This window comes from Glycine max, chromosome 1 (genome assembly GCF_000004515.6).
Source record: "Glycine max cultivar Williams 82 chromosome 1, Glycine_max_v4.0, whole genome shotgun sequence".
In the NCBI taxonomy this organism is placed as follows: Eukaryota; Viridiplantae; Streptophyta; class Magnoliopsida; order Fabales; family Fabaceae; genus Glycine; species Glycine max.
The window spans coordinates 57,360,328-57,384,069 of NC_016088.4; the positions used below are offsets into that span (position 1 = coordinate 57,360,328).

At 36.2% G+C, this 23,742-nt stretch overlaps 4 protein-coding genes across 5 annotated transcripts; 1 reads left to right on the plus strand and 3 right to left on the minus strand.

The window, feature by feature from the left end:
- The first annotated feature begins 219 nt into the window (after positions 1–219).
- On the plus strand, positions 220–908 carry LOC100500300 (2Fe-2S ferredoxin-like superfamily protein). Its single transcript, NM_001249131.3, has one exon. The coding sequence runs from the start codon at positions 288–290 to the stop codon at positions 729–731; it is 444 nt and encodes a 147-aa protein (NP_001236060.1). The 5' UTR covers positions 220–287; the 3' UTR covers positions 732–908.
- Positions 843–2,156, minus strand: LOC100813710 (uncharacterized; the record flags this gene model as incomplete). The annotated part of the gene is given in 1 exon segment (XM_014761899.3): positions 843–2,156. A coding segment is annotated over 1 exon segment (921 nt), but the record flags the coding sequence as incomplete, so codon positions are not given.
- A 1,476-nt stretch (positions 2,157–3,632) lies between these two features.
- LOC100814247 (increased DNA methylation 1) lies at positions 3,633–11,780 on the minus strand. Of its 2 annotated transcripts, none has more exons than XM_014777426.3 (8): positions 9,043–11,780; positions 8,423–8,552; positions 8,204–8,292; positions 7,659–7,897; positions 6,509–6,595; positions 5,560–5,659; positions 5,217–5,424; positions 3,633–5,133 (listed from the first exon to the last, which is right to left on the minus strand). In XM_014777426.3, exons 1-8 carry the CDS (start codon positions 11,305–11,307, stop codon positions 4,292–4,294), a joined length of 3,960 nt encoding a protein of 1,319 aa, XP_014632912.1. In that variant the 5' UTR covers positions 11,308–11,780; the 3' UTR covers positions 3,633–4,291. The 2 variants fall into 2 exon arrangements, with proteins under 2 accessions (XP_014632912.1, XP_003516760.1); XM_003516712.5 differs by having other exon boundaries at positions 5,232–5,424; positions 9,043–11,774.
- Positions 11,781–13,309: 1,529 nt separating this feature from the next.
- LOC102666194 (increased DNA methylation 1) lies at positions 13,310–20,795 on the minus strand. The gene is made up of 8 exons (XM_026129151.2): positions 18,176–20,795; positions 17,835–17,964; positions 17,624–17,712; positions 17,024–17,262; positions 16,100–16,186; positions 15,149–15,248; positions 14,816–15,008; positions 13,310–14,574 (listed from the first exon to the last, which is right to left on the minus strand). Exons 1-8 carry the CDS (start codon positions 20,423–20,425, stop codon positions 13,739–13,741), a joined length of 3,924 nt encoding a protein of 1,307 aa, XP_025984936.2. The 5' UTR covers positions 20,426–20,795; the 3' UTR covers positions 13,310–13,738.
- Between the last annotated feature and the right edge of the window lie 2,947 nt (positions 20,796–23,742).

Here is a 23,742-nt window from a genome sequence, read left to right on the forward strand (position 1 = left end):
ATTTCAATTAAAGTATTTAAAATTCTTAGAATTAAAAATTTTTCAAAATTTTAAATTCCTCCATTCAAACACACTCTAAGAGTTAATGTTTAACATGATAACATTTACATTTTAAATATTTATACAATATTTTTTTATTTATGGAAAAAATATTAAAATATGAATCTCTCCATTTAGCGTGACTTATTTTTTGTTGAAAAAGGGTCTCCTCATCTTTCCACCACAAGTCTTATCCATTCATTTCATCCATCCAGCACGCGCACTTCCTTTGGAGTCTCTGCCTGAAGATGGCAAGCCTTCAGTTAACAACAACACCCTTCACTCTTTTGAGACAACAAAGGCAGCACCCCACAAAGAAGAAGTCCACTGCTTCTCAGCTGAACCCTCCTCGGCCACGTCCCCTCAGAGTGAGTGTGAGGTCCTATAAAGTGGTGATTGAGCACGATGGAGAGTCCACTGAGGTGGAGGTTGAACCTGACGAGACCATTCTGTCAAAGGCATTGGACTCTGGCTTGTCTGTGCCTCATGATTGCAAGCTTGGAGTCTGCATGACATGCCCTGCTCGCCTCATTAGTGGATCTGTTGATCAGAGTGATGGAATGCTAAGTGATGATGTGGTGGAGCGTGGCTATGCACTCTTGTGTGCAGCCTACCCTCAATCCGATTGTCATATTAAGATTATCCCCGAGGATGAGCTATTGTCTTTGCAGTTAGCCACAGCCAATGACTAGTCAGTTTTTGAGTTTTGAATCTAGTGTAATTAATTCCATGCTGCTGCTGAGTCTTTGCTTGTTTCTTAAAAATATTTGCTGATGTCGCTCTGGTTTTATATATACTACTTCTGTTACTATTATGTAGCATTTTATTGATGCTTGAAATACAACATTTGACTCAAATTAGAATAGACACCAACTGCCCAACACTGCTGATAAATGGTTATCTAGCACAATGAACTAAATGTGGATACTAGTTATCATTTTGCAATTTTATTTAAAAATTCTTAACTTTATCCACATATTACAAGGGTGCAATCCAAAATGGAAGTAGAATTTCACAGCTGCCAAATGATTCAAATCCTACCTAGGCTAGCCTTACCAAGGTTTTAAATAAAAAAAAGAAAATGGTGCATGACCATGATCTCAGCCGCAACGTCAAGGTTTGGTCATTGTGACCGCACCACAGCCACATTTGTGTCCGTAATTTCTCACACCAACAAAGATTGCAACGAAATTACATTACAATCGCAACTGCAATCTAAAACCTTGAGCTTTAAATAAAAGGACCGAATTCCCCTTCCATTTGTGTAAAACGTAAGCTGATATGCATCTCATATGTATAACCATGGGACTATAGACAATGCCAACTGAATGAGCACACCTCAGGTCAAATGGGTTGAATGACTTCTTGGGCCTCTGCTTAATCTTTTCCTTTACGTTGATGCCATTATCAATGATAGACTGAAGAACAATCTAAAGCTTCCCCTCCACCCTTTCTTTCCTTGGAGTGTAAATTACGTCATGGATATCATCAGCCAATGCTCTCTGAGCCAGAATTGCCCCCACAGCAGCACAAGTGGTTTTGTTCTTGGTAGAAGCCAGGTCAAACTTGATGCCCTTGGAAATGGAATGTGCCACAGCGACAACCTTGCTAGTTACCCTATGAACAATGCAAGCACGAACCCAGGCTTTTGATACGAAAATGTCCAAACAAAGCGGTTCATGATAAGGCCCCGTAAGCTGGTTAAACGTGGGTGTCCTCTGCCTCTTGTTCACAGTAGACCCATCATTGATTTCTTCCACCCGGGGCACAACACTTTTACTTCTTGTCAATTCATTAACTCTGGGAAGCTTGTGATCTTTGGAAACCACATTTGGAGTTGTTTTAGCTTTGTTTAGCTCCTCTTTTTTCTTGAAAGATTTCTTCCGGTGCAAATCTAAATTATACTCTTCAAACTCCTTGGAACTGCGTTCAAACTTGTAGAATAGATCGCCACAAACTCTCATATTTTCTATGTCCTCAAAACCTAGTTCACCCTCCACACGATCATCAAGGGCTTCATCAGTCACTTGCGGACCAAAAGAAGTAATAGCTCTTGATTCTAGTTCTCGCCAGGCTTGTGCAACCCCAGATGAGACCCCCCAAGCATCATGATGTTGTCATTAAATCCAAATACTAGTGTGGAAATGGCATGCTACCTAACATTCAAACTAAGGCTACTCAATTTAACTTCTGGAAAGATGTTCAAAATGGGCTTGTTTGGCACCTAGGGAACGACCTTAGTGTGCATTTTTTGGGTGGATAAGTGGTATTCTTCATCATAAGGCTATGATTGCGCTGGATTCTTATGAGTTGCAGAGGAAAGTTTTTGAATTCAAGGTGGTTGATGGAGGCTGGGATTTTCAGTAACTCCAACAAGTGTTACCCCATTATGAATGTAGATGAGGTGATTGATCTGTTATTCAAGGGTGATGACATCCCCGCTTGGAAATACACTGCCAACGGAGAATTCACCGTCAAGAGTGCCTCCTGTGCTATTTCCTCAATAGATGAGGTGATTGATCTGTTATTCAAGGGCATTTGGAAATGGCAGGGTCCAGAGAGGATCAAGATTCTTTTATGGAAAATGGCTAACAAAGGGATTCTCACCAACCAGGCTCGTCTTCGAAGGGGCATGACAGATACTGCATTATTCCCGATCTGCAATAAGAATGATGAATCTATATCCCACTGTCTTAGGGATTTGAAATATGCTCGTGAGTGCAGAAGCCCAACCTGATTTTTTTCACTTGTGAGTTGTGTTAGTGGCTGTGGAGCAACATCGAGAATGCTAGACCAAGTACGAAAGATGTTTGGAGTATTATTTTCTGTGTTTCCATCTCGGTCTGGTGGAGGAATAGGAATGATGTGGTGTTTAACAAAACCAATTCTTTAGCCCTTAGTATTCATCGTTGGATTGGAAATGAAGTGTCTGATATCCTGCAAGCTGAGGAGTTTTTTTAAAGGGATAAAGAGGCAAGTTGTTTCTAACGCTAACATGGAGTCCATTTGTTGGGATCCCCCTGCCGAATCCAAAATCAAACATAACTGTGACGGCACAGTTGCCAGTGATGCCAGTGCGGCTTATGGCAAAGTTTTAAGGAATAATGCAAGTGACGTGATCCTTCTCCTTTGCTTATAGCTTGGGAGTCTGCTTGTTTACTCAAGCCAAACTTCATGCCATTAGAATTGGTCTTAAGATTGTAGCTATGAGAGGCTTCTCTGATCTTGATATTGAGTCTGATTCGTTGACAACTATCAACCTTATTAAGTCAGGGTGCCTCCCTGAGCATCCTTGCAATTGCCTAGTTGACCAGATTAAGGATATGGCCACTTGCCTTGCTATTTCTTCTTGGAAGCATGTTTTTCGCAAAACTAATCAAGTTGCAGATGCTCTTGCTAAATATGGTTTGTCTATAGATAATGGTTGTATCTTTGATGTTAATCCGTCCTTTATTACTCTGAAAGTCATAGCTGATGTAGCTTCGACGACCTTTTTTAGAGGCTTTTAATCTTTCTCGCGGGGGTTTCCCCCCTGCATCATAAAAAAAGAAATACCAAGAGACCCAATATAGAGCCGACCAGAAAAAAGCACATTAAGACAAAATTCTATAGAGAACTTTGGCAGAAATGGACCACGAGCCGAATACAAGGAGCTCAAATTGGAATGAAAGAAACAAAATTTCTTGCTTCCCTCAATTCCTCGTTAAATATAGTCAAGCCAGATTAAACACATGCTACAAATCTATGTAAAAAAGAAAGAAGAAAACAGAAGAATCTATGTAAAAAATTGCTCAAAGTACAATCGCCTATGTCATATGATGATTGATGAATTACTGGGGACATTGAGTGGCACAAAGGGATTGAGCAGAAATCCGCATCTACTCTACCAGATTCAGATATATACAATAGAAACAGCACAATCAGTATTTGCTTCTGTCGAAGAGCCGCTGTATATACCCCCCAGTAGCTTCAACTATTCTGCTACACATGATTATACGGCAACAGGTCTGGTGCCAGATGCAGTTGAGTCTTTTTGGCAGAAGAAACATTCACATAAAATAAAATTCACTTCAATGACACGGGACAAAATAATATTTCCCTCAAAATCAATAGACCTTATTCATAATACCCAGATGAAAGCACATTGCAGCAGCTTCAAATGCCTTGAAAATTGACTTGCATACAAGGCAATGAAGCTCTGAAAAAAAACATAAGGAGAGTATCACGAGAAGTACAGGACTCGGTCATTCTGTTAGACCAGAACAGTCTCGGAACTATCACCGAAAGCATTTATGCCACTTTCATCAAAATACATTTCATTTGAAGCAACTATTGGGTTCAAACGTAAATCCTTTTCATTCTCACATCCAATTTCACCGTTGGAAACAGATCCTACTTGCAACAAACTTTCATCAGCATGATTGAGAGCAGAACTGGATTCACCTACATTTCGATTATTCCCCTTTATAATATTCTCTTCAGATATATTTCCTGAAGGAACAACTTCAAGAGTGTCATTCATACAAACCTCTTTAGTAGGCAGAGTATTGTTCGCCATTTCAGAATCCAACACTGGATTAATGTCAAGCTCCGATGAATCACAATTCATAGCAGTGGACGAGTGACACTTCTTGTCAAGATTTTCTTCTGCGGGACATGGATCAGAACAAGTAGTTTCCTGAACCAAAACTTTCAGAATATCTACTGGGTGACTACTAACAGAAGTGTCAATCGGAGAAATGGATTGACATTTGGCAGAAGAATTTAATCTATCGACAGGAGGAGCAGCCACTACTTTATTCTTCATTTCTAGTTCACTGTGACTAGTTCTAGAAGGAGAAATACATTTATCTGAAACTGGATCAGACATCATTTCCCCAGAATGAGATTTGGAACAGATAATGCCATCAACCAAAACTTGGTTGTTTAGTTCTTGAGAAGCGTCACTGCATTCATCATTCATCTCATTAGCAAGACTTGAACTAATATCATCACTTCCATGAGGATCTTGTGGAGTTGAAGAACCCATATCTGACTTATTTTCCATTTTGGTCTTGATAAAATCATTGTCTCCATTTTCCAATTTCTCAGAACCTATAAGGAAATAAAGAAGTAAAACTTAAGTACTGGCAAAAGTAACTTGCTGAAATTTAAATAAACAAAAACAACATAAACACCTGTGGTTTTATTACCCTCATGGTTTCCTTGTTCCGCTAACGGCTTCATTAACATATCTATACCGGGGAAGACCATCATATTCAGTGACTTCATTTCTTGCCTGAGTGATTCGTCCAGATGTGTGAAGCCAAAAACTGTTGTCCATGTATTTGTGAGTTCAGCAATTGCAGGAATAACTAGTTTTTCAACCTTCAGAGAGCAAAGTGTCTTCCGATTGAGGAGGAACACATAAGTTAAGAACAAGTCAATGTCATTAAAAGATGCATAGAGAAAGGCCCCAATCAAAATTTTAAATAGATCTTAGGTGCAAGGAAATCACAAAGCCATAGCTTCAATGTTTACCGATTCAATGGCAGAAAAAAGCCGGCGGCACATCCCCTGACGCCTATACATATGGCGAGTTCCGATAAATGGCATCTCTGCTATCTGAGTTCCATGGAACCTAAGACAGAAAGTAAATACTTACATTATACTTCCTTTATTCTCACTAGCAAGATAAACACATAGCAGCATAGATATAGATCAATGAGAATGAGAATGAGAGTGAGAGAGAGAGAGAGCAAGAAAACAATCATATGACCTTTTACCATCCTTTTAAGCAAAATCATAAAACTGAATATTATTTTCAAGAAAGTTAGAAACCAGAGCAAGTGGCTTCACAATTTCACACAAGCTTCATCGTTACAAGTAATATAGCATCTTTTATAAAGGCACAGCCAAACTTGTGAATTCTTTATCCTTGCCATTGACAACTTGGTAATTTCTAACTCATTTTAACAGACTTGTGTATGGAAAGGAGTTCTCTCCAAAGTAGTCACACTAGAGTATGACAGATGTTAGCTAATTCAACAGACTAGTCATATGAAAGGAGAAGCTCTCTAAAGCAATTGAAGAATGGCTGATGTACATGTATATGCGTGTGTGTGTCTGTGTACATTTTTGGTTCCCCATAAGAGTCCTCCTTTGGAAGCAATTTTGTTTGAGGCATTGTAGGACACTAGATATTTACATAATTAAGAATTTCATTCCCTTAACATGATCAAAACAAACTCTCAATAACTACAAAAGTTTTCTTCTTTTTTTTTTTCCTTGTCAAGTGTCAACAATTCTTTTCAATTATTTCCTTAGTTCCCTCACTTCTCTAAGGTAGATCTGGAAAGTGGGTGGACTTTCAATCCAATTGCAACTGAAAAACCTTTCACTCTCCCAACTTCTATTGTTTCTGCAGTTTGCCCTAAAGAAAAGGTCAGAAATCTCAAAAAAGAGTCAGCAAGGAAAAGGGGCTTAGAACCTGATAGATGCTGAAGCAATGATTTCATCCCCTCTCTCCAAAGTAGCAGTGTAAAAGCCACTATAGTTCAACCGACTAAAGTTTGATCTGAAAATGAATAGAAAGCAAAAAAAAAAAATAGAGAGAAGAGAAAGAACTGTCAAGGCTAGAAATTATGCATCTCCCAGAAAAAACAATATGCAGAAAGAGTATACTTTGATTTGTTAATTTAATGTACTTTGAGCACAACGCTGAAGTACATGGTGCATCATTCTATTAGCAACTTCAAATTTTGAAGTAACCCAAACAAACCACAGTCAGTAAAACAATGCTTGTAAACTAATGGCTTAATTGCATTCCCTCCCTTTAGTTTGGACTGAGTGATTTTAGTCCCCTGTGATTTTTAAAATTTAGCAAATTAAGTCCCTTCTCCTTTGTCAATTTTCTAATACCAAAAACCCTCAATTTCTCACCTTTTTACTCAATTTTACACATTGATTAGAAAGTGGGGTAGCACCCCAAACTATGGTTGCTTGGAATCTTTTTTCCACATTTTTTAGCTTCTTTCCTTTTCGGTTTTCTGCTTAAAATTCACCAACTAAAAGATCAAATTTCAACCAAAATAAAAATTTCCCCTCTTCAAACCCTAATTACACATCTAGTAAAAACTTTGAAATTTATCAGGTTTCCACTAATTTTTTTACTTCTAAATATAATTATTTCATATTTCAACTCTCACATAAACCCCAAAATATTTAAATTAAAATTACTAATTTGACGGTTTTATGTAGAAGAAAATGAACAAGGGGATCAAATTTGCTAATTTTAAAAATAAAAAGACTTAATTAGCTTTAAAAAACTTGGGAGACCAAAATCAGACGTAGTCCAAATTAGAGGGACCAAGAGTGAAAATGTGCAATTAAACCTAAACTAATCATTTCCATTTCTACCAACTTAAATTATCAAGCAGTCAACATCATGTAGTAATTCAGATATCATTAAAAGTCAAAACAACAAAAAGGAACACATTTATCAATTTGTAGCTTTATAAATGCTGAAAACTATAACATACAGAATCAGACACGGCATTCATCCACATAATTAAATGAGAGGTCTCATGAATCAATAATTGGGTATTATGGTCATGCATAAAGTTTTAACTAGCGCTTACCCACTATTATATAAAACGTTACGGATTAAATTGATCCCACTCCTTCGATCAATAACAGGTAAAAAACATTCATCCATCACAGTCAGTGCAATAGCCAACTTGGAATTGCATTCTACCCTCTGGCTAATACCCCTGCAAGCTGCCTCTGAGTCTTCATCTATCCTATGAATGAGAGACCATGAAAAACCGGCTTCCAGCTCATGCTTGGTACCAAGGTATTTCTTCAAGTGTTCAGAAAGCTGTAAAAGTACAAATAATAATAATTAAGAATCCGGTATTAGCACAGCAGCACTACAAAGTTCACTTCTATTTCTATTATTCTTTGGAAATTTTTCAATTCAACAAAACATTAAAATTCACAAGTTCCTAAAAAAAAGAATTCTAAGAGTCTTGAAAGAAACACAAATTTCATAGACTAGTGCACAACCATAAGAGGTATTCTGATGAATGCTGAATTGTAAGGTAGAAAATGGTTAAGGAAATACATATACATTTGTTAAGTTATACTTCAAAACGTTGAAAAGCAGAATAACTGTAAGAGGTACCTCTTTGCACTCTTTCCCACAAAAAGAAAGGCTTGATGTATTGATGTTATTAGGAAGGTTATCCATCTCCTTAGTGCAAGAGTCATGATCTATGCAAACAGAAAGTATTTATTAAATGAAGTCCAGTGATATATAAAAAGAGAGAGAGAAAGGAAGTAACGGCCAAAAAATATAAACATATCAAAGAAACATCAAACGTAAACGAGAGAAAGTGAATACATTTTTTCTCACATAAGTTGCAAATTTGTAGGACATACACAGATGCATCATCTTTTTCAGAATTTCCACTGGCTATGCCACAAAATTTACAGGTGCAATTTGGACAATGCCATTCACCCAGAGGAAGCATCTGCAATAACATAAATGAATTCCTATTGAAGAAAGTCATCCTCCTATAATAATTAATAAATCAATTATGTGGCTAAAATAAAGAACAGTATGCAATTGCAACTAGTCAATAACACTTCTACCAAAGTGTCAACAATATATTATTCTAGTTTTTGTGTACAGGGACACTGACTCTGCTTCTATGAGAAAACCTATTCAACTTGCCTACTATAAAGACATTGGCAAAATCATAATAACAAGAAAGTATCTTCAGTCCCCTTGACTTCATAACAACTAAGTTCCCAACACTGATATATAACCGCCCCCCTTCCACCACCCCAAACAAAAACTAGAAAAACCAAACAGCATCGGAAAGGGAAACATAAATTTAATATGCCACAGTTCACTGAGAAACAATGCAAAACATTACAGAGAACAAAATATGTACTAGCCATATGTTGAGAAGTGAGAACCATAACACACCATAAGGAAAATAAAATATGTAACCATACCTGTATATCCAAGCAGCTCTGATGAAATGTGGATGGACAACCATCACAACAGATTAAATCCCCTCCATCTCCACATATACCACAAGTATCATCATTTGGATCATCGCCATCAATATCCACTGAATGGAAACATATTTTTTCAGAATGCTCTTGTCTATTCCATGCCTCTATCTGGCACTGTAGAAGAGAAACTCCAGATTCCAAATATATATTTTGATATGGCTGTGGCAATTTGCTTCCTGCGTGAAGCTCAAACTTTGAAACTGTGAGGATCTTACTACAGCAGCCACAATGAATGCCATCTCTTGTGATCCACCCCTCCAGCATGACTTTCTTCCGTCTGCGGTACTGAACCTTTTGGCTTAACTCTACTGTTCCAGAGTCAATCAACCATGAAAGAACCGTTCGTTTGCCCATATATGGTACAAAGCCATCAGATTCTGAATTTGATCCTTTCTTAGAACTGCGAACTAACAAGGTACATCTTCCATGTTTTTTACTCTTCCGTCCGTGTATCTGAGGATCACATTCAAATAATGATTTTTCTATTCCATCACCTGAGTGATTGGTAGCATTCTGGATTTTAGAGGAAGCACTCATAATGGTATCTTCAAACATTTTATTTTTCATTGACTTACTCCCCTGCTTTATAAAGGAGCTTAATTTCTCCTCATTGTTATCACCATCTGTGCTATTCAAATCACGCTTGTTGCTGGCAGATCTTATTTGAGGCTCTTTTTCATTATCACTTTCACTATCATATTTTTTCTTCTTTTTCAATTCTTTCTCCATTTTCTTCCTAGTTTTCCTTGTTAGCTGATTGAGCACCTCATCTGCAATAGGAGCAAAAGAAGAACTATCCCCTTTGGGCTTGGCCTCATTAGCATCTTCATTCAATTGCTTTTGAAGTGCTTCGTAGGCCTTGATGATAGACCAATAAGCTGTACCTGCTGGATTAATGTAAACTGCATCCAGATAGTCCCTGTTCCTTCTAGGTCGATAGTCTATGGTCCAACCTGAATTCAGCAGCATCTCCCTTATTCGTTCCCGCAGTTTCTGTTTTTCTGTACCACTTCCACGCTTGATTTTTCCTTCTTTTGTTCTTGTGGTTGGGAGTTTTTCATGCACAGGAGTCTGCTCATCCTCAGACATTACATTTTTTGCTGGCTTCCGTGCTTCAGTATTTCTTATTCCCAAATTCAATGATGTGTCACTGTTATCTGAATCCCCCTCATCGCCCTTACTGTCCTTGCTTGACAACGATTTTCTTGATGCTATCCTTTTATTCTCTGGCCTCTTGAGTAATCCTGGTTTCTCAACAGGTTTTGTTTCCAAGTATGACAAAGGACGAATTGGAACATTCCTCTTGGCAGCCTCTTCAGTCTTCAACCTCTTGGCAGTCTCTTCAGTCATCAACCTCTTGGCAGTCTCTTCAGTCATCAACCTCTTAGCAGTCTCTTCAGTCTTCAACCTTTGCCTGCCTTCCACAGGTTTGTGATGATCATAATCCTGTTCTGATGGACCACCCACCTTCTTCTTATTAACCATTACCTTCAAAACACCATTCTTCCCCTGAACCCTAATCGACTCATCTGAATTAAACTTTTCCCTCTGCAAGCGTAGAGGTACCCAGACTCCATCCCTGTTTATCTTGTACCTACTGTGATCAACATTATCTCCCAGATACAAGCCACTAGGTCTGTCACCGTAAGAGTTCTTTCTCTTATCAAGAATTCGTACACTTGAACCTGTTATGAATTCCCTATCAATGCCACTTCTAGCAGCATGCACTGATCCCATAAAGCTTCCTCCTCCATGACCATCCAAATGCCTCCTCCTCATGTTCTCCAAATCCATGCCATCGTAATCATCAAAATCGTACACACCCAACTTACTACGCTTTCTTTCCCACTGCTCCAACCCTTTCTCCGCAGCAATACCCTCCCCATTACCTTTAATTCGTTGTACTCTATCCCTCTTTCGACTAATTTCAGTCCCACCCCGCTCAGAGGCAGCCAAACCATTGCAAACTCGAATAGTCTCGGGACCAAGCCTTCTACCAGGAGGTATTAGTGACCCCTCGCTTGATCCAGAATCACTCAATGACACGTTGATGTTTGGCCTTTTCTTGGATTCATAGAGCTTGCGAGAGGTGGAAGCAGTAGCACCCAACCCATCCCCTTTCTTTCGCACAATTAAACAACCAGATGAGTTTCTGCTCTTCACCACAACCCCAGAACCACCCGATCTCAAGCCGGATTCCATCTACCAAAGCCTCTCCCCCAAAATTAACATCACCCGCAACCAAAACTAAACCCTAATTCCCAGATCTGGAGCCAAATCGATCCTAATTCCACAAAGTTCCACCCTCCCCCTCGGACCAAAGCAAAATTTCAACGGAATCTTACCTCGCCGGAAAATTCACGGATTCCGTACCTCGCAGTAAATTGTTGCCTGCGAGTGCGACGCAAGTCCCCGCTGAAAAACCAGAAGTGATCCGAGAGCGATGCGACTCAGAAGGAAATTAAAACGAAAATTGGTATAAGAAAGAGACAGGGACCGAAAGAGGGAGAAATTTTTGGGTTGTGATTTGCAGATGCAACGCCTAAGCCAATATCGATTATAAATAAATAAATAAAAGTTAAAAACACAAACCGAAAACTGTGTCAGCCTTTACCCCCATATTTTATTTTCCCTCCAAATTTTCTCTTTTGTTGAATACCAAGCTTCCGATGCTGCCACCTTGCATATCATGGACGTGGCAATATCACAACGGCTTCCGCGACTGTTTATTCAGTTTTTTCCTACGCATGTGTACTACTAGGGTTCTTTATGTGCATTCTGACAATTTATAGAATCGTGATCGTAAACTAGGGTTATTTGTAAGAGTTTAACAACGGTTATTCATCTTATATTAACATTTAATCACAAATCACTCACTCTTTGTAGGTAAGACTTTTAAAGATAATTATTATAAATATTAATATGTAATATATTTATACGGTAATTTATAATTAAAAAATTCATAATCTTAATTCTCATTTTGTAATTTAGATATTATATTTTGCACTTTTAACAAAATTCACAATTTTAAATATTGTCAACATACTTCTTTAACGAACGTATGTGTTTATTTATTATTCACATGATAATAATTTTTTAAAATTATTTAAATACTAACAAACTTAATTTATTAATAAAAGGATTAAAAGATATACGATAAGTATGAAATTGACCACAAAGGCTTAAATTTTATTTTTCTAAAAAATAGGATATGAAATATCTTAATTAATAAATGAGAAGATTAAAATAGTAGAATTTTTAAAAGTGATAATAAAATATCTCAATTATAAAATAAAGAGATTGATATTGCAGAATTAAAAAATAAGGAGGCAAAATTACATTTTAGCCTAATTTATAATATAAAATTTTTTACATGGTCATTTTATTTTTTTTCTTTATTTATAAATTGATCTAATTCAATAAAGAACGAAAACATCAATCTAAAACTGAAAAACAAATAAATTAAAAGTTGGAAAAGTTTAAAAAAATGAAAATTTTATTTGATTGGATCAAAATTTGAATTTGATTTTAAAAAAATACTCAATTCATTAATCAATTTATGACATCATTCTTGTTTACATACTTATCTCTCTGTATATAAATTGAAATGATTATGTTTTTAGGTACTATTCTTTAACGAGGGTGAGGGTGATTTTTAATGTTTTTGTATTTTTGTATACTGTTTTTAAGTATCGAAAACGAAATATATTTCAATCATGATTATTAGATTGGAATCACCTTTTTTTATATTTTTCATACAGGTCACCTGAGTTCCACTGGTGATTGCAATCCGATTTTTGAATCATGCTTGAAATATTTGAAAAATGTGGACTTAATTACAGAAAGTAAAAAGCACAAAATAAAAAGCTTTACCAGAAATACAATTGTCAGTTGCTGAACAGTGTACATCAAGAGACCCAACATAGGGCCACCCAAAAAAACCCACATTATGACAAAATTCTATGAAGAACTTTGGCAGAAATGGGCCACAAGCCGAATACAATGACCCGGATTGGAAGGGAAGAATTATAATTTCTTGCTTCCCTCGATTACTCATTAAATATAGTCGAGCCAGATTAAACACATTATACATGCTACCAATCTAGTCTAGAAAAAAAAAAGGAAAAAAATCTATGTGAAAAAATTGCTCAAAGTAAAATTGATTATGTCATGTGGTGATTGATGAATTACTGCGGACATTGAGTGGCATAAAGGGATTGAGCAGAAACCCGCATCCACTCTATCATATTCAGATATATACAATAGGAACAGCGCAATCAGTATTTTCTTCTGTCGAAGAACCGTTGTATATTATTCCCCAGTAACTTCACCTATTTGGCTACATAACCATACGGCAATAGGTCAGGTGCCAGATGCAGTTGAATCTTTTTGACAGAAGAAACATTCACATAAAATGATGTTGGCTACTTTTAACCTTAAAAATCCACTCATAAATAACAAGGGACCAGACAATATTTCCCTCAAAATCAATAGAACTTATTCATAATACCCAGATCACAACACAATGCAGAAGCTTCAAAAGCCTTGAAAATTGGCTAGTATACAAGGCAATGAAGCTCTGAAAAGAAAACTTGTGAGAATATCACGAGCAGTACATCACTTGGTCATTCTGTTAGACTATGACAGTCTCGGAACTATCACCGGAAGCATTTACGCCACTTTCATCAAAATCTGTTTCATTTGAAGCAACTCCCGGGTTTAAAAGTAAATCCTTTTCATTCTCACACCCAATTTCACCGTTGGAATCAGATCCTACTTGGAATAAACTCTCATCAGCATGATTGAGAGCAGAACTGGATTCATCTACATTTCGATTATTCCCCTTTGTAATATTATCTTCAGATATATTCCCGGAAGGAACAACTTCAAGAACATCATTCATACAAACCTCTTTAGTAGGCAGAGTATTGTCTGCCATTTCAGAATCCAACACTGGATTAATGTCAAGCTCCGATGAATCACAATTCATGGCAGTGGATGAGTGACACTTCTTGTCAAGGTTTTCTTCTGCTGGACATGGATCAGAACAAGCAGTTTCCTGAACCAAAGCTTGAACTTTCAGAATATCTACTGGGTGACTGTCAATTGGATAAATGGATTGACATTTGGTAGAAGAATCTAATCTATCGACAGGAGGAGCAGCCGCTACTTTATTCTTCATTTCTAGTTCACTGTGACTAGTTCTAGAAGGAGAATCACATTTATCTGAAATTGGATCAGACATCATTTCCTCAGAATGAGATTGGGAACAGATAATCCCATCAACCAAAACTTGGTTGTATAGTTCTTGAGAAGCATCGCTGCATTCATCATTTGTCTCATTAGCAGGATTTGAACTAACATCATCACTTCCACGAGGACCTTGTGGAGTTGAAAAACCCATATCTGACCTATTTCCCATTTTGGTCTTGATAAAATCGTTGTTTCCATTTTCCATTTTCTCAGAACCTGTCAGGAAAAAAAAGAAGTAAAACTTATGTACTGGCAAAAGTAACTTGCTGAACTCAATGGGTGTGACTAAACACGGGACCAAGGATTAGTCTTGTAGTCGGCCCAAAAGACTGAAGTTTGTGAAGATACCTCGAGTTCCACCGGGGAGCCAAAGGCCTTAATTACAGTGGTTACCAAAAAAAAAACTTGCTGAAATTTAAATAAACAAAAGCAACATAAACACATGCGGTTTTATTACCTTCACGGTTTCCTTGTTCCACTAACAGCTTCTGTAACATATCTATACCAGGGAAGACCATCATATTCAGTGACTTCATTTCTTGCCTGAGTGATTCATCTAGATATGTGAAGCCAAAAACTGTTGTCCATGTATGTGTGAGTTCAGCAATTGCAGGAATAACTAGTTTTTCAACCTTCAGAGAGCAAAGGGCCTTCCAATCAAGGAGGAACAAATAAGATTAGATCATGCCAATGGCAATAAAAAAAGCATGAAGAAAGGCCCTCAAAATTTTAAATATATCTTATTCTTGGGTGCAACGAAATCACAAAGAACCATAGCTTCAAGGTTTACCAATTCAATGGCAGAAAAAAGTCGGCGGCACATCCCCTGGCGCCTATATATATGGCGTGTTCCAATGAATGGCATCTCTGCAATCTTAGTTCCATGGAACCTAAGACAGGAAAGTAAATACTTAGATCCACACTCATTTATTCATACTAACAAGAGAAATACATAGCATTGTAGACAAAGATTACAAGTGAGAGAGCACAAGAAAACAGCCATGGCCTTTAACCATCCTTTTAGGCTGAATCAGTAAAACTGAATGTTACTTTCAAGAAAGTTATGAACCAGAGCAAGTGACTGTTCAATGTCACTCATGCTTTCCTCATTACGAAGTAAAATGGCATTTTTGTATAAGGCCCAAGGATTAGGACACTGCCAAATTTATGAATCCTTTCAAATTTATGAATCCTTTCTCCTCGCTGTTGTCAACTTGGTAATGCTTTAACAGACTAACAACAATATTTTTTTTTTTTATTTTCCGTAGTTCCCCTCACTTCTCTAAGGTAGATCTGGATGGTCGGACTTTCAATCTAATTGCAACTGAAAAACCTTTCACTCTCCCAACTTCTACCCAACATAAAAACCTTTCAATCGAAATCCCCCCCCCCCCCCCCCCAAACCCTTTATGTATATATATGAGAGAAAAAATACTAACAAAGGAAAATGTATAATAAAAATAGGTTTTTGAGTTGATATTTGCTAAATTTTTTTCTAGTAGATCATATATCTATTTTTTGCATGTAAAATTAATAATAAATATTTTTTAAACTTATTATTTATTAAATAATTATTTATCAGAAGTTAGAAATTTAAATAATTGTGTAAAAAAAATCCACACCCCCCCCCCCCTTCATACATTCTTGGATCCGTCCATGCTTCTACTGTTTCTGCAGTTTTCCCTAAAGAAAAGGTAAGAAATCCAGAAAATGAGTCAGCAAGGCAAAGTGGCTTTAGTACCTGATAGATGCTGCAGCAATGATTTCATCCCCTCTCTCCAAAATAGCAGTGTAAAAGCCACTATAGCTCAACCGACTAAAGTTTGATCTGAAAATGAATAGAAAGCCAAAAGAAAAAGAAAGAGAACAGAAAAAAAAAAAAACTGTCAAGGCTAGAAATTATGCATCTCACAGAAAACAACATGCAGAAAGACTATACTTTGATTTTTATAAAATTAATGTACTTCGACCACAATGCCGAAGTACATGATACACCATTCTATTAGCAAGTTCAAACTTTGAAGTAACCCAAATTAACTAGAATCAGTAAAACGATGCTTATAAACACGACATCAAATTTCACCCCAAAAATAAATAAATAAATCAAAATGCCCCTATTCAAACCCTAACTCCACATCTTAAAAAAATCAAATTTAATGTAGTTTCCACTAAAAGTTTTTCTTCTAAACTTAATTATTTCATATTTCAAATTCTATCATAAACCACAAAATATTTGGATTAAAAATAATAATTTGATGGTTTTGTGTAGAAGAAAATAAACAAGAGGACCAAATTTGCATAATTTTGGAAATAAAAAGACTTAATTAGCTTAAAAAAAACTTGGAAGACCAAAATCAGACGTAGTCCAAATTAGAGGGGCTGAAAGTGCAAAATGTGCAATTAAGTCTAAACTAATCATTTCCTTTTCTACCAACTTCAATAATCAAGCAGTCAACATCATGTACTGAGTTGAATACTGATAGCAATAAAAGTTAAAACAACAAAAAGGAACACGTTTATCAATTTAAAGTTTTATAAATGCTGAAAACTATAACATACATAATCAGACAATGGCATTCATCCAACATAAGTAAATGAAAGGTTTCATCACTCATGAACAAAATATAGGGTATTATGGTTCATTCATAAAGTTTTAACTACTTACCCACTATTATATAAAACATTACGGATTAAATTGATCCCACTCCTCCGATCAATAACAGGTAAAAAGCATTCATCCATCACAGTCAGTGCAATGGCCAACTTGGAATTGCATTCTACCCTCTGGGTAAGTCCCCTGCAAGCTGCCTCTGAGTCTTCATCTAATCTATGAATGAGACACCATGAAAAACCTGCTTCTAGTTCATGTTTGGTACCAAGGTATTTCTTCAAGTGTTCCGAAAGCTGTAAAAGTACAAACAATATAATAATAATAATACTTATTCAGAATCTAGGCTTAGAGCAGCAGCACTACAAAAGTTCACTTCTATTTTTATTCTTCTTTGGAAAATTTTCATTTAACAAACCAGTTAAAATACAAAAATTCCTCAAAAAAATATCTAAGAGTCTTGAAAGAAACACAAGTTCCTAAAAAAAAAATTCTAAATGTCTTGAAAGAAACACAAATTCTAAAGACTAGTGCAAAACCATAAGTGGTACTCTCATGCACGCTGAATTTTAAGGTAGAAAATGGTTAAATAAATACATATACATTTGTTAAGTTATACTTCAAAACGTTGAAAAGCAGAAATAACTGAAGAGGTACCTCTTTGCACTCTTTCCCACAAAAAGAAAGGCTTGATGAATTGATTTTATTAGGAAGGGTATTCATCTCCTTAGTGCAAGAGTTGTGATCTATGCAAACAGAAAGTATTTATTAAATGAAGTCAAAGTAATAATAAAAAGAAAAAAGAAGGGAAGTAATGGCCAAAACAATATAAACATATTGAATCAAATGTAAAAGAGAGAGTGAATACATTTTTTCTCACATAAGATGCAAGTCTGTAGGATATTCACAGATGCATCATCTTTATCAGAAGTTCCACTGGCTATGCCACAAAATTTACAGGTGCAATTTGGACAATGCCATTCACCAGGAGGAAGCATCTGCAACAACATAAATGGATTCCTAATCAAGAAAACAATCCTCCTATAGTAATTAATAAACCAGTTATGTTGCTAAAGAAAGGTACAAACGTACAGAATGCAATTGCAATGAGAGACGGTGCAAAATAATACAGAGAACAAAATATGTACTAACAATATGTTAAGTAAGAACCAAAACACACCATATGGAGAATAAATATTGCATACATACCTGTATATCCAAGCAGCTCTGATGAAATGTTGATGGACAGCCATCACAACAGATTAAATCCCCTCCATCTCCACAAATACCACAAGTATCATCATTTGGATCATTTCCATCAATATCCACTGCATGGAAACCAATTTTTTCAGCATGCTCTTGTCTATTCCATGCATCTATCTGGCACTGTAGAAGAGAAACTCCAGATTCCAAATATATATTGTGATGTGGCTGTGGCAATTTGCTTCCTGCATGAAGCTCAAACTTTGAAACTGTGAGGATCTTACTACAGCAGCCACAGTGAATGCCGTCTCTTGTGATCCACCCCTCCAGCATGACTTTCTTCCGTCTGCGGTACTGAACCTTTTGGCTTAACTCTACTGTTCCAGAGTCTATTAACCAGGCAAGAACTGTCCGCTTGCCCGTATATGGAACAAAGCCATCAGATTCTGAATTTGATCCTTTGTTAGAACTGCGAACTAACAAAGTACATCTTCCATGTTTTTTACTCTTCCGTCCATGTATATGAGGATCACATCCAAATAATGATTTTTCTATTCCATCACTTGAGTGATGGGTAGCATTCTGGATTTTAGAGCGAGCACTGATAGAGGTATTTTCAAACATTTTGTTTTTCATTGACTTATTTCCCTGTTTTATAAAGGAGCTTAATTTCTCCTCGTAGCTATCACTATCCATGCTATTCATATTATGCTTGTTGCTGGCAGATCTTTTCCTTTGAGGCTCTTTTTCACTATCACTTTCACTATCATGCCTTTTCTTCTTCTTTTGCAATTCTTTCTCCATTTTCTTCCTAGTTTTCCTTGTTAACTGACTGAGAACCTCATCTGCAATAGGAGCAAAAGAAGAACTATCCCCTTTGGGCTTGACCTCATCAGCATCATCATTCAATTGCTTTTGAAGAGCATCATAGGCCTTGATGATAGACCAATAGGCTGTACCAGCTGGATTAATGTAAACAGCATCCAGGTAGTCTCTGTTCCTCCGAGGTCGATAGTCTATCGTCCAACCTGAATTCAGCAGCATCTCCCTTATTTGTTCCCGCAGTTTTTGTTTTTCTGTACCACTACCACGCTTGAGTTTTCCTTCTTTTGTTCTTGTGGTTGGGGTTTTTTGGTGCACAGGAGTCTGCTCATCCTCAGAGATTATTTTTTTCACAGACTTACGAGCTTCAGTATTTCTTATTCTTGGATTCAATGATGTGTCACTGTTATCTGAATCCCCCTCATCACCCTTACTATCCTTGCTTGACAATGATTTTCTTGATGCTATCCTTTTCTTCTCTGGCCTCTTATGTAATGCTGGTTTATCAACAGGTTTCTTATCGATGTATGAGGAAGGACGAATTGGAATATTCCTCTTGGAAGTCCCCTCAGTCTTCAACCTCTTGGCAGCCTCTTCAGTCTTCAACCTCTTAGCCATCTCTTCAGTCTTCAACCTTAGCCTGCTTTCCAAGGGTTTGTGATGATCATAATACTGTTCTGATGGACCACCCACCTTCTTCTTATTAACCATTACCTTCAAAACACCATTCTTCCCCTGAACCCTAATGGACTCGTCCGAATTAAACTTCTCCCTCTGTGAGAGTGGAGGCACCTGAGCTCCATCCTTGTTCATTTTGAACCTACTGTGACCCACATTATCCCCTGGATACAAGCAATTAGGCTTGTCACCGTAGGAGTTCTTTCTCTTATCGAGAACACGTCCACTTGACCCTGTTCTGAAATCCCTATCAATGCCACTTCTAGCAGCATGCATTGATCCCATAAACCTTCCTCCCCCATGACCATCCAAATGCCTCCTCCTTATGTTCTCCACATCCATGCCATCGTATTCATTGAAATCGTACACATCCAACTTACTACGCTTCCTTTCCCACTGCTCCAAACCTTTCTCCGCAGCAATGTCCTCCCCACTACCGCTTATTCGTTCCACTCTATCCCTCTTCCGACTAATTTCACTCCCACCTCGCTCAGAGGCAGCCAAACCATTGCAAACTCGAATGGTCTCGGGACCAAGCCTTCTACCAGGAGGCATCAGCAACTCGTCGCTTGATCCAGAATCACTCGAGGACACAGACACGTTGATGTTTGGCCTTTTCTTGGATTCATAGAGATTGCGAGAGGTGGAAGCGGTAGCACTCAACCCATCCCCTTTCTTTCGCACAATTAAACAACCAGATGAGTTTCTGCTCTTCACCACAACCCCAGAACCACCCGATCTCACCCCGGATTCCATCTACCAAAGCCCCTCCACCAAAATTAACATCACCCGCAACCAAAACTAAACACTAATTCCCAGATCTGAAGCCAAATCGATCCTAATTACACCCTGCCCCTCGGACCAAAGTAAAATTTCAACGGAATCTTACCTCGCCGGATATTTCACGGATTCCGTACCTCGCAGTAAAATGAGTCATGCGAGTGCGACGCAAGTCCCCCACGATAGACCCAGAGTGATCGGAGATCGACCCCAGTCGTAGAGAAATTAAAACGAAAATTGATAACAGAAAGAGAGGGAGAGAGGTAAGAGATTTGGGTTGCGCTTTTGCAGTTGCAGCGCCTAAGCCAATATCGATATAAATACTTCCTCCCTCCCTATGCTATTATAAATTAAACTCCTTTAACTACTTTATAAACTTGTTTAACTTATGTAATAACATTAAATTTATTAAGCATTCGTATTAATTTTTTAAATGGCCATTAAAATTAGAGTTTAATTATCATGAAATATTATTACAAAAAATATTATTAATATAATTTTTAAATATTTATTATAAAAATAAACAAACTTATTATATAATTATTAGTTATCTTCTATTCTTCGAAGAAAATGATCAATTTGTCTTATTAATTTATAATTATTATTATAAAATAATTAAGACTATTTGGAGTAAAATTTAATTAATGCTTTCTGTCTAAAATATTATTTAATGCAAGAAAAAATTTAAAAAAATATTTTAAATAAACAAACAAATTAAAAAAAAAAACACACATGTTGTAAAATGTAAACCGAAAACAGTCTCCGCGTTCTCTCCCTTTATGTGCTGTTTTTTCTCATTTTATTTTCCCTCCAAATTTTTCTTTTGTTAATGTTGTCACCTTTGTGATGCTACCACCTCACATATCATAACATATCAAATGAAAACATTATTAACGTCAATATTCATTTTGTTCATTTTGTTCCTTAAAGTGTGAAATGATGATAAATTAGTTTTTAAAAAATAAAAAATATAAATTTAATTTTAAAATATGTAAAAAATATGATAAATTAATCTTGTTTATTATTAAATTTGTGATATCAACTTGTCATTAGATTATAATATTTAAGAATCAATTTGATAATAAGTTATGTTTTTTAAGATCAATTTATAGCTAATTTATAGAATTTAGGGATTAGTGTATCATTAAATTTTGTTTTGTTAACAATCAACCAACAATGAAAGAGAAAAAAAATGGAGCTAAATGCACCAAAAAGAATTGAGAACAAAATTTGTGAGATTTTAAACCAAAACGATTTATTTGATCCTTTATGTTTTTTTTTTTCAATTTGATTCTTTATCTTTTGTAAGTTTATTTTAATCCTTTATATTTTGAAAAAAAAAGACCAAAATGATTATTTTGCATGTGAAAACTTAACACCATTAATGAAATAAATGTAATGATGGTTAAAAATCATCACAAGATGTGAGTTTTTTTCCTCTTCATCTTTCTCCTTTTCTTATCTCTTCCCCTTCCTCTTCCTTCATCTTTGGCTATCTTCATTTCCAACTCAATAGCATACAACAAAAATCATAACACCACCATTATCTAAAGCATGTTGTTCAACTTCTAGCAATTGGTGCTTTGAAATTCCCCACATTAAAGTGGGTTTCAAGGACCAACTAGCTTACATAGAAGGTGTTTGTGGAAATGTCATAGAGAATGTTGGCATTTTGGAAGATGCCCAAATGGGAAATATTAGTGAGGAAAATGTGAGCCGAGATGTTAGTGAGATTACTGAAATTTGTTAGAGAGAAAAATGATTTCAGATATGAAGAGAGATTAGAGAATCAGTTATGTGATGAACAATGAGGTTCTTCACATGATGTTGAAGATGTGCTTCAAAGTCATGCCATAGTTGACTTTCAGGGTTTTTAATTGGCAAGAGCTTAAGGATGGGTACAGTCACAAAAGCACAAACTTATGATACCATGTTGCACATTGTCGGAGAAGCTATGAATTTGGGTTGGTGAAGAAGTTGGTGTAAGAAATGGATGAGTATGGAGTTCAAAAGAGTGTTAACATGTGGATCATTCTTATAACATGTGATGTTAAGTAGCACCCTTTAGATTATAATGGTGGTGTGATTTTTGTTGTATGTGGAGTTGGAGATGAAGATGGCAAAATGAGGAAGGAGAAAGGAAAAAGAAAAAGAAGAGAAGGAAGATAGAAAATAAAAAAATTATATCTTGTGATGATTTTTAGTCATTGATATTTTTTATTTCATCAATGATATTAAATTTGTATTAACGGGAAATATTGGTGAGGAATATGTGAGCCAAGTTATTGGTGAGATTATTGAAAATTATTAGAGTGAAAAATGATTTCAGTTGTGAAGAGAGATTGGAGAATTTGAGTTATGTGATGAACAATGAGGTTTTTGACATGGTGTTGAAGATGTGCTTCAAAGTCATGTCAGAGATGCCTTTGAGAGTGTTCAATTGGTTATAGCTTAAGGATGGATACAATCACATAACACAGACTTATAATACCACGTTGCACGTTGTTGGAGAAGTTAAGGAATTTGGGATGGTGAAGAAGTTGGTGGAAGAAATGGATAAGTATGGAGTTTAAAAGTGGTAACACATGAACTATTCTTATAACACATCATGGGATGTTAAGCAACACCTTTTAGATTATGATGGTGGTGTGATTTTTGTTGTATGTGGAATTGGAGATGAAGATGATGAAATAAGGAAAAAGGAAGGAAAAAGAAAAAGAAAAAGAAGAAAAGGAAGATAAAAAAAAAAAAAAATTATAACGTGATAATTTTTAGTTTTCGATGTTTTTTTTTTATTTCATCAATGATATTAAATTGGTAAAATTGCATTTTTTGTTCTCTTAGTTGCCTTTGATTTTGATTTTGGTCCCCCTTTAAAATTATTGACGCATTTAGTCCTTCAATTATGTTCAATCCCATAAATGTGGTCCCAAAGTTTAGATATCTAGACGTTGACGGTTACCCAAAAATGTTGATTGTCACATGTCAGTTTTTGATTTAACGATGACATGTGTCATATTCTTATCGAATGTTGACTCTATGAACGATGAAAATGTATTGTTGTTATCAACATCGAATCAAAATGTAACACGTGACAATTAACATTCTTTTGTAACAATTTGGACTTTGAGAACCACATTTACGATATTGAACATAATTGGAGGATTAAATGTATCAATAATTTTAAAGGAAGACCAAAATCGAAATCGAAAACCATTAGGAGATAAAAATGATATTTTGCTTATTAAATTTGGATTAATGGAAGAATATTTTTATCATTTTTAAAACCAAAA

Bases quoted from the DNA above. Each gene is read 5' to 3' on its own strand.
- LOC100500300 (NM_001249131.3), top strand. From the start codon at position 288: ATGGCAAGCCTTCAGTTAACAACAACACCCTTCACTCTTTTGAGACAA.
- LOC100814247 (XM_014777426.3), bottom strand. From the start codon at position 11,307: ATGGAATCCGGCTTGAGATCGGGTGGTTCTGGGGTTGTGGTGAAGAGC. The intron at 8,293-8,422 runs GTATTCACTTTC...CTGTTTGCATAG, and splicing joins CAACTTATGTGAGAAAAAAT to ATCATGACTCTTGCACTAAG. The intron at 5,425-5,559 runs GTAAACATTGAA...CTCAATCGGAAG, and splicing joins TTTTTTCTGCCATTGAATCG to ACACTTTGCTCTCTGAAGGT.
- LOC102666194 (XM_026129151.2), bottom strand. From the start codon at position 20,425: ATGGAATCCGGGGTGAGATCGGGTGGTTCTGGGGTTGTGGTGAAGAGC. The intron at 17,713-17,834 runs GTATTCACTCTC...CTGTTTGCATAG, and splicing joins CATCTTATGTGAGAAAAAAT to ATCACAACTCTTGCACTAAG. The intron at 14,575-14,815 runs GTAATAAAACCG...TTTTCCTGACAG, and splicing joins GGAACAAGGAAACCGTGAAG to GTTCTGAGAAAATGGAAAAT.